This window comes from Quercus lobata, chromosome 8 (assembly GCF_001633185.2).
Source record: "Quercus lobata isolate SW786 chromosome 8, ValleyOak3.0 Primary Assembly, whole genome shotgun sequence".
Taxonomy (NCBI): domain Eukaryota; kingdom Viridiplantae; phylum Streptophyta; class Magnoliopsida; order Fagales; family Fagaceae; genus Quercus; species Quercus lobata.
The window spans coordinates 47,373,175-47,383,073 of NC_044911.1; the positions used below are offsets into that span (position 1 = coordinate 47,373,175).

Sequence of the window (9,899 nt, forward strand, 5' to 3'; positions counted from 1 at the left end):
TGTTTGGATTCAGCTATTAATCAATCATAATTAAAATTTATCATGGAAGGATGTTGGTAGAAAGGAGCAACGAGCCTAAAGTACAATATAGAAAGAACTATTGACTCACCACACTATAGGTTGTTAAACAAAATCAAAGTAAATTGATAACCTTTATCTGTTTTGAGAATGATAAATTCTGTTTTGGACGAAAAACACTAAAAGGGCATTGATACCAATGAAAAACGTACAAAGTCAAACAGTAATTTTTCTATACTAGACATGCTTCCTACCTCCAAGCAGTTGGGGCCTCTCTAATGGGAATATTGCTTTTCTTGCAATTGCTGTGTATTTATCTTGATCTTGAAGAAGCATGAAGTTAGCATTGCTCCTTTGTTACTGTCTTTAACTTTTTTCCATTCTTAGGATTAAGGATTTCTAACTTTCAAGCAGAGTAGCACACTATTTGTGATAACTGATGACTATAGTCCTTTAGTTGAGTAATACAGTAGTCTTCTTGTATTTGAACATAATCTTTGGACACTTTAAGAAGACAATAGGATTCCATGATCTTCTTCTTGAGAAAAGTTAACGCAAGCAAAAATGTCTTCAATTAATGGTTGTAATCTTTTCTCAAATAAGGGCATCTGTGTGTGACATGTATACAGGTTACAGTCTAATAAAAAGAATTGTTATGGGTGTTAAAATACAGTGATAATGACTATAATGTTGATTATTCTAATGTTCAATAGGAATTTAGGAATGGCAATTGGGGAAGTCCTTATGTATGGTGCCTTTGATATTTGATGGCCCTAAAGTTGCAGATGCACATGTTTCTTTATGATGTTGTTTGGTAATTTAAGTGTTGCTGTCTGAAAAATACAATGTTTTTGCAGGTTGATAATTTTGTAGGTTGATTTTCAAACCACATGCTCATATCTTTTGATTTTCATGATGGAAATGATGGACTGTATGTAATTTAAAGTCTTTGGTGTTATCTTTAATGTGAGTTACTAAATTCAATTGTGGATTAGTGAAACTAAATAATATGATTCTTATTCTGTTAAGTGGACATTTTCATATGTTGGGTCTTTGTTATTGTCAAGGAAGTTAAAAGTTATTTTCTTTTTCAAGGCATATAAGCTACACTTTTGGGAGATCTAGGGTACCATGGAAAAGAAAGAACACTACCAAGGCCTTGAAAACAACTTTATGTTGCCTTTTGGGACCATGATTTAACTTTGCCTTGAGGTTAAAAATGAGATTACATCATACAAAGATACAATTGTATACAGTAATGAAGATTTTCAACCAAGAGAAGTGGAAGCATATCAGCATAAACAAATTATTTTTGTATTTATTTGTATGTAAGTTTTTGGTGCTATATTATTGCAATTTTAATGTGGAAATTGTTACTATAAACCTTGATTTATTTGTTCAAATATACAAATTTTATTTATTAGTGCTTAATAAAGAAAAAAAACATATAATATATTAAAATAAATTTCCTGAACTTTTCTGTGCATAACACGGATTAGTGACTAGTTACTCTTAAAAACAAAAATCTATTGTCCTATGCTACCCCACGGCCCCAACAAATTTGTTAAATGAATGAATGAAAACGAATACAAACCTTAATCCCATGATTACCCTTAAAACCAAAAAAAAAAAAAAAAATCAATTGTCCTATGCTACCACACGGCCGCACCCAATTTGTTAAATGAATGAATGAAAATGAACTTAGGCATGTGCTGTTTCAGAACTCAGAATAGTAATTAGCAAGAATAAAATAAAAAGAAGGTATAACAAAAATGCTAGAATAATGAGAAATTCAAGAAAGAAACAAAGGTTTTAAAAAAGTATTCACCTAAGGGCATTTACATAAAAAAATGTGAAAACGGTTATATTCTTATTTTAGCACCAAAACCACAATAAAACCTTCTATATCAAAGCTTTCAAATGTAAACAAATTTGACACTTAGCTACAGTGAACTGCCATCTCTAACAACTCACTGTAGCTGAATGTTATAAGTAAATATTATTTTTTAATCCCATCACATGCATGCCTCTCCTCTTTCTCTCTTTCTTCTCACACGAGCCACCTCCTCTCTTTCTCTTTTTTGTTGCTTTTCCCTGGCTATCACCCATGTCGCCAGCCCTCTCGCCCCAGGTCGTCTTGTCCTTGCCTTGAACCATTAAACCAAGCCTCCGTGGTTCCGGTTTGTAGGTTTTTTTTTCACCGAGTTTTTCAGTTTTCTCTTCGATAACACGTCTCAGTGTTATCTTGTATTTGCATCTCTCTTCCCTACTCTTTAAGCTTTCTTTTTAATGTTAATGATGGATGAATATGGGTTAGGGTAGTATTATCGATTCATTGCGCTTATTTACTTTTATTCCACACTTAGTCAAAGTAGAGTAAAAGCAATCTAGCCGTAATTTTTATTTGGGGGTTTGAACAAGTTCTTATATTTTAGCACAAATTTAAGCTCTCAATTGGTATCAGAGCGGGTATACTTGTCGGATTTCAAAATCCTAGTGTGATCCTAGACCCCGTGTGAGATGGATAGATCTCAATCCCTTAATGCTCCTCTCTACTTTGATGGGAGTAACTATGCTTTTTGGAAAGTATGTATGTGTGCTTTTCTTTGTGCAATTGATGAGACGATGTGGGATTTCGTCGAAAATGGTTGGGTAAGACCCACAACAGCCAAATTTGAATGGGCTAAGGCTGCTATTACTTTGGCAAACGAAAATAACAAAGCAATTAACGCTATTTTTTGTGGTGTTTCTACTGATGAGGTTCACAGGATTTCGCATGTGAAGACTGCCAAAGAGGCGTGGACCATCTTTGAGACAACCTACGAAGGTACCAAGAAGGTTAAGGACACTAAGCTTCAAATGCTCACTACTCGGTTCGCAGAAGTGAAAATGAGTGACGATGAGTCATTCGATTCCTTTTATGGGAGACTCAACGAGATAGTGATTGCCAAACTCAATCTTTGGGAAAAGATTGAAGACGCCAAGGTGGTGAGGAAGATTTTAAGATCTTTACCCAAAAGCTTCCGGGCTAAGGTCACCACCATAGAGGAGCAAAGATTTGGATGAGATAAAGATTCAAGAACTCATTGGATCTCTCCAAACCTATGAACTCGGACTACCCTCTCACAAGTCTAGCAAATCACTTGTTCTCAAAACTATAAATGAGAGAACGGGTGATTCCTCTGATGAAGACAATGTAGAAAAGGAGGTGGCGTTTCTAGCAAAGAACTTCTAGAAATTTCTTAAGATGAAGAATAATGGGAAGTTGTTTGGCAAAGGGAGATTCTCATCATCCAAAAATGATAAAAGAGAATACAAGAAGAAGGATGGGAAAGAATCATCATCAGCCCAAGGAATCGTGTGTTATGAATGCAATGGTCATGGACACCTAAAGAAGGAATGTCAAAACTACTTGAGAGGAAAAGGTAAAGTGCTTGCTACTACCCTTAGTGACTTGGAGAGCTCAAACTCCGATACGGAAGGAGAATGTGATAGTGATGGAAATTATTCTTCTTTCATGGCAATTACCACCGTTGATTATAAAGATGAGTTGAACGACTTGGTTGATGAGCTAGGTGTACATTCCAAAGGTGAAGAAGTTGAAGATTCGGAAAATGGGGATGTGTACCTAAATGAAAGTGAGAAGAACCTTCAAGAAGTGTATAATGTGTTGCTTGAAGATTGTGGAAAATATGCCAAAGTTGCAAAGAATGTTGTTAAAAGGATGAAGAAAATTGAAGAAGAGCATACGTTCACACTTGTGCAATTTAAGGAAACTAAATGTGAAGTTGAAGAGTTAAAGGAAGAATTGCTGAATGCCTACTTTAAAATCAATTTCCTTGAACTTGAAATAATCCAAGCAAATGTCAAAGTGGAGCGCATTTCCGCCAAGAAACTTGACAGTGTGCTCTCTTCACAAAAACCTTCAAATGACAAGACCGGACTAGGCTATACCGGTGAAGGAAGCTCAAGTAGCAAACCCAAGAAGGAAGTGAGGTTCGTGTTGGCCAAAAATGTAGAGAAGCCCAAGGTAGAAAAGCCCAAAGTGGAAAAGCCTGAGGTTGAGACCCTTGTTGTTGCAAAGAGAACCGTTGGTGTAAAACCAAAGGAAAAATGGAAGTTATTACCCAAAAGTCAAAGGGAACCTCATGTAAAGCATTTTTGTCATCATTGTGGTGTACGAGGACATACAAGACCAAATTGCTTCAAGCTTCAGGCACTCAAGAGGGCTGATTCTTTGCGTGGCCAAGACAACTCAAGAAGAATGCCAAGGGAATTCAAACTAAAGGAGGAAATGAGGGACAACTCATTGGAGATGTTATGGAAATGTTGAAAAACATTTCACTATGCATAGCTAGCTTCACCCCAAGGTTTGAAAGTTATGTCAGTCGTACCTTTCCTTTTAAGGATCTCGCCCAAAACACTCGTACAGTGTGGGTGAAGAATGGTACTCATGCATGATCACTCACTATATCCATGCATTAATACTACTAGCGTATTAGGTTTATAGTTTCATGCATCATGACATATACAATCTTCTTCTATCATTACTTTTGTTTTTAACATGTTTCTTCTATAGGTCTTTATTTGTTTACCGTGTTGTTCTGTTGTTTTTACTTTATTGCTTTATTTTTTAGTGTGTTGAAATATTCAAAACCCATAAAAATGAAAAATCTTAATAGTTTGATCACTTGTGTTATGTATATCACATGTTGAGTTTGACCTAATACCTCCATACTAATGGTGTAGTGCATTTACGAGCTTAGCTTGTTATGTATGCACATTTTTTAAGTGTGAACAACATCTAGAAATCTACGTTTGATTGTTATAAATAGATCTTCAAACTTGTCATGAATGATTAGTCAATAGTCTTGTTTGATCTTGATACATGCGTAAACTTATGCCTATATATCTCCTAAAATTTTTTATTGTTTTTCAAAGAGCTCTACAAATGTTTATCTCTAAAAGAAGAAAAGAGATGAAAATCCTTGCTTTGAAAACTAGTTTGACTAGGAAAAGGTAGAGCAAATATGTATTAAAATGTATGGTGCTAAAGCCAAAGGCTTATTCGTCAAAGAAATATCAAAAGTTCATGGCATCACTTCTCAGACTTGATCCACACACATAACACACATGTTTAATGTTCAATGAATGCCTACTTCATTTGTGTGATTGTACGTGTTCAAATGTGATATGTTTATACTCAATCGCTTGATGATCAAACCCAAAAATATTTTTGAGAATTTTATATGTTTTTGAAAGTTTTTTTGTGTAGCATGTTTGTGTTATGAGTTTTTCCAAAAAGCCAAAATTATTTTGTAAAAAAAACTCCTTCAGATGCATTTTCGCGAGTAAGTCACGAGTAAGAACTTATCCGCGATAATGAGGAAGCTATTTCACTTCTTCCTAAATTTTACACAGAGAGTTTTGTGACTCTTTCGCAACTCTTTCGCGAGAAGTGGCTTCCCACAAAACAAACCATGTGCTTTTGAGGCCATTTCGCGAGTAACTTCATGAGTACCTTACTCGCAAAATGAACAGATTTTTAGTTTTTAAAGGGCAAACAGTGACAGTTTTTCAAAACATCTCTTTTGCCTCCTTTGGGCCTCTCTCAACCCAAAACACATTTTCACTCAAAAACTCAACCAAATCTCAAGAGCTTTCATCTCAAAGACTCATCTAGGTATGTTTTAACATTATTTCTCTTTTATTTCCTTAGATTAAGCCTCAAATTCGAGGATTTCTCAGGTTGGGTTATTTTGAAAAGGGTTGAGAAAAACTTAATTTCTTGTCAAGTTTTTTATTTTTTTATTTTTCTTGATTGGGCTATGTCCCATTGTGGTTGTTTGTGTTGCATTTTAACTTGTATTTAGGCAAGATTTCCACATGTTCATACATTGTTACACACGTTAGAGGTTTGTATGCACTCTAAGTGTTTGATAAAATTCCCAAATGACATTTTCTTATTGTTCTAGACTCCGATGAGTACTAGTTTTTAGGGATTACTATGTTTTTACATACTTAACATGTTTTGAACATTGGTTGTGTGGTTTACACACTTTGCCCCATAAGTGCTTTGTCATGCATTGCTCATGCACACCACAAGCACATTTGATGCACACACTCTATCGCTTAACATGTTTTTACTTTTCACTCATGCTATGTAAATCTTGTTTGACCGTTAGCTCTTAAAACATATTTTTGTGACTTTGTTTGCTTGTCTTTATGCTTTTTAGGACTATTTTGTTCGTTTTTATGGACTAACTTGTGTCTAATCAAGTTTGTTTCCATGTTTTTTGTTTGTTTTTGTTTCTTTGTGTTGGTGTTTGTTTTACAGATGTCTCCTATTAAGAAAAATGCCACAAAGAAGTCTTTAAAGCAACCCCGCACCTCCTTCGACTCATTTAGAAATGACGACGCTAACATGGCCTTCCTTGATCACTACAACAGGCCTTAATCGTTCTAGAGAGGTCTGTGGACTTAGAGTCCCTAGAGGGCACCTTCATTCTGGATGTGTTCAAAGAAAGGACATGGAAAAAGTTGCTAAATCCGATGGCCGATGTGTTTGAGGACATCATTCGAGAATTCTTCGCCAACGCCATTGTGGAAGATGATCACATTAATTGTTGGTTAAAGGAGAGAGAGTTCTTTGTCTCAAGGGAGTCAATTTAGGAAGTTCTGGAGATTCGACCGACGATTCCAGACACATCTCTTCAATATGATGAGAGAAATGAGAAACTAGAGCCTCTCGTGGAAGTTCTTGGAGGACAACTCAAGAAAAAGGCTTTGTACACGATTACGTTCACCCCTGAAATGCGAGCCTTGACCTACATCATGATCTTCAACCTCTATCCGACAAAGAACTTTACAACTTTATCAGGACCAAGGACGGTGTTCATACATGATCTCTTCACTCACAAGGAGATTGACATCTGTGGTCACATCTATCACCTCTTTGTCAAGAGCATCAAGAAAAGGAATGCGAGGCTACTTCTACCGTTTCCAAGCCTTGTCATGTCTCTTAAAGTAAGGGCAAAGGTGAAGATTCCAAGTGGGCTTCTAGTCATGCAAAGGGAAAACCCTGTTAGTAAGTAGACCATCATCCGAAGCAAAGCTCACATCCCCGAACCAAGCGTCGGTGTTTCTCAAATTTCGAGAGATGATGCTGCAAAAGAAGGAGGAAACACTAATGAGGAAATTGAGTATTTCACTCCAATCCTGGAGGATACTGCACGGCCTTCTTCTCAAGCATAAGCAAGAGCACCCGATCACTGTGATCATCTACTTGGAAGAGTTGAAAAGTTACATTTGATGCTATCTTAACACATCAACTACTCCACAAATCAATTCACATACCTTCAAGGCCAAATTACTACCCTCTCGTCCCAAATTGATGACATGATGCAAAAATCGGAGTCGGACTTGGATGCAGAGTCTAATGCATTTTAGGACATTTGGGCATTCCAGTAAAAAAGGGGGAGTAGTTTAGGCTTGACGGAGAGTACAGCCTGAGGGGGAGTAGTATAACATTGGTTTATTTTGGTGTTTTCTAGTTTATTTTACACTTTTATAACTATTGGATGTTTACAGTGATTTCGTTTAAAGCTTTCAAGTACTTTAGTTTAAAACTTAGTTTTCTTTAGTACTACTTTGTATCTTGGTTTTTATAGCTGTCTTGATGCTTACTGTTTTCTATTGCTTATTGCTTTAGTTTCTTTAATGCATCATGTGTTTGTTGGACATGCAATTGATTTTAGTATTGCTCTTAATTGCATTGCGTCTTTAGATGATCATTTAGTTGATAAATGTTCATTGTAGTAATTTCCTAATGACTGTTTATGTTTGATCAAGTTATGCTTATTGTCATATATCCCTTTGATATCTTGATCGCATTTTACTTGTTCCTTATACGTGTCTTGTGTTCTACTTGTCTTTGAGCTTAATGAAGTTTTGTTGTTATATGCATGTGTTTCAAGATACATGTGTATTTTGGTGCAAGTGCTTCACAGCCTTTAGATTTAGCTGTGAGTGAGTTTTGCCTATGTTTCCAAACTCACGTTTAAGTCTAGAGTCCGTTTACGGGTTTTGTCACAGAATAGCCAAAGGGGGAGATTGTAAATTTGTGATTTCCAACTATATTGTGTTGGCTTTAATTCTGTGCCAAATTTGATTGTAATTTTTTCAATCATTTTCCTTGTATTCATGTGGGTTTAATTGTAAGGGATGAGTATGAGAGATCGGTGAAGAATCAAGCTTCAAAAGTTGAACAAGTGGATTTCGCGACTAGCTCGCGAGAAGCAACCTGCGAAAAAGCCACGTGTAGTGCACATGACTAGAAGATGAAGAGTCATGCCAGGCTGTCAATTTTGCAACTGTCTCGCGGGAAGGGCCAACCCACAAAGGACTCATGAAAGTCTCTGTTTGGCAAAAAGTTGTGTTTTGCTTTACCAAGTCTTTAACCACACTATATATACCCTATTTACCCATAAAGTGTAAGAGGTACTTTTTAGAGAGAAAACCCTAGAAAAAAACACTTGAGAGTTAGAGATTTTTATACCCACAATCATCTACAAATTTTTTATGGTTTTCCTCAACTCCTACCTCTCCATCTCTAGATCTTTGAAAGGTTGGTAGCCCAAACACTTACCACACCCATTCTAAGTGTAAAGTGAGATTTTTGTGTTGCTAGAAAGCATTGGAATGAGCCATTCATTGGCGGATGTAATCGGGCTGAATTACGGGATCTGGAAAGCTAGAAAAGACAAGACTCTGAGAAGTCCGTTAGTAACAGGAGCTTGGAGGGCTCAAATACATGGGGTAGACTAGGCTTGAAGGGTCTTTTGTTATTCGTGTACTCCAACTCTATTCTCTAGTAGATCAATTTCAACTTGGAGGGTCGCGAAGAGGTTTTTCGTCGAGTTCTTCGATTTCCTTTTCGATAACACGTCTCAATATTATCTTGTATTCTCATCTCTCTTCCCTAATCTTTAAGATTTCTTTTTATTGTTGATGATGAATGAATATGGCTTAGGGTAGTGTTATCAGTTCATTGCGCTTGTTTACTCTTGTTCCGCACTTAGTCTAAGTTGAGTAAAAGCAATCTAGCCGTAATTTTTATTTGGGGGGTCTGAAAAATCTCTTGTGTTTTAGCACAAATTCAAGCTCTCAATATAAAATTTACAAAATAATAAAATAAAATAAAAAAGTGAAAAAAAAAATTTATGCCGTACTTGATTTCTTGAAATTAAAGTCCTATACAAAAAGAAAAAGAAAAAGAAATATATTTAAATCACTCCATGGTCCATAATCTAAATAATAATTACCATCTCAAATATTTATAATCCACTTAATAATATAAAATTTACACAAAAAAAAAGTATAAAAAAAAATTACCCAGTACTTGATTTCTTGAAAGTAAAATACCATACAAAAAGAAGAGGAAAAAGAAAAGATAAATTACTCTGTAGTCCTAACTCTAAATACTAATTACTGTCTTTGTCCAGAATCTGTCGAGCACTATTTATCTGTCGAGGTGCTATCGAGAATCTGTCAACCGCAAAAATGCCTCAATGGATCGAAGAGCTGTCGAGAAACTATCGGCCAGACAGAAACCTTATCAATGGATCGAGAATCTATCGAGACAAATTCCAAAGAGTTTTGATGGATCAAAGATGCATTAATATCTGTCAAGAAAAGAAGTCCAAGGGGCTCGATTGATAGCTATCTGTTGAGATTTGTCGAGAAGCTGTCGAGCTTGACAAAAACAGGTTTTTCAAAGAGAGAAAAAACACAGATATGAATGCAATCAAGCAAAAGCTACTCAACCAAATATCCAAACAACATTTTAAGCTCAAAAAAACATCTCTCAAGAAAAAAATGCA

At 35.8% G+C, this 9,899-nt stretch overlaps 1 protein-coding gene across 1 annotated transcript; it reads left to right on the forward strand.

Annotated features, from left to right (window-relative positions):
* The first annotated feature begins 3,265 nt into the window (after positions 1–3,265).
* On the forward strand, positions 3,266–4,351 carry LOC115956981. Its single transcript, XM_031075237.1, has one exon. The coding sequence runs from the start codon at positions 3,266–3,268 to the stop codon at positions 4,349–4,351; it is 1,086 nt and encodes a 361-aa protein (XP_030931097.1).
* Positions 4,352–9,899: the final 5,548 nt, after the last annotated feature.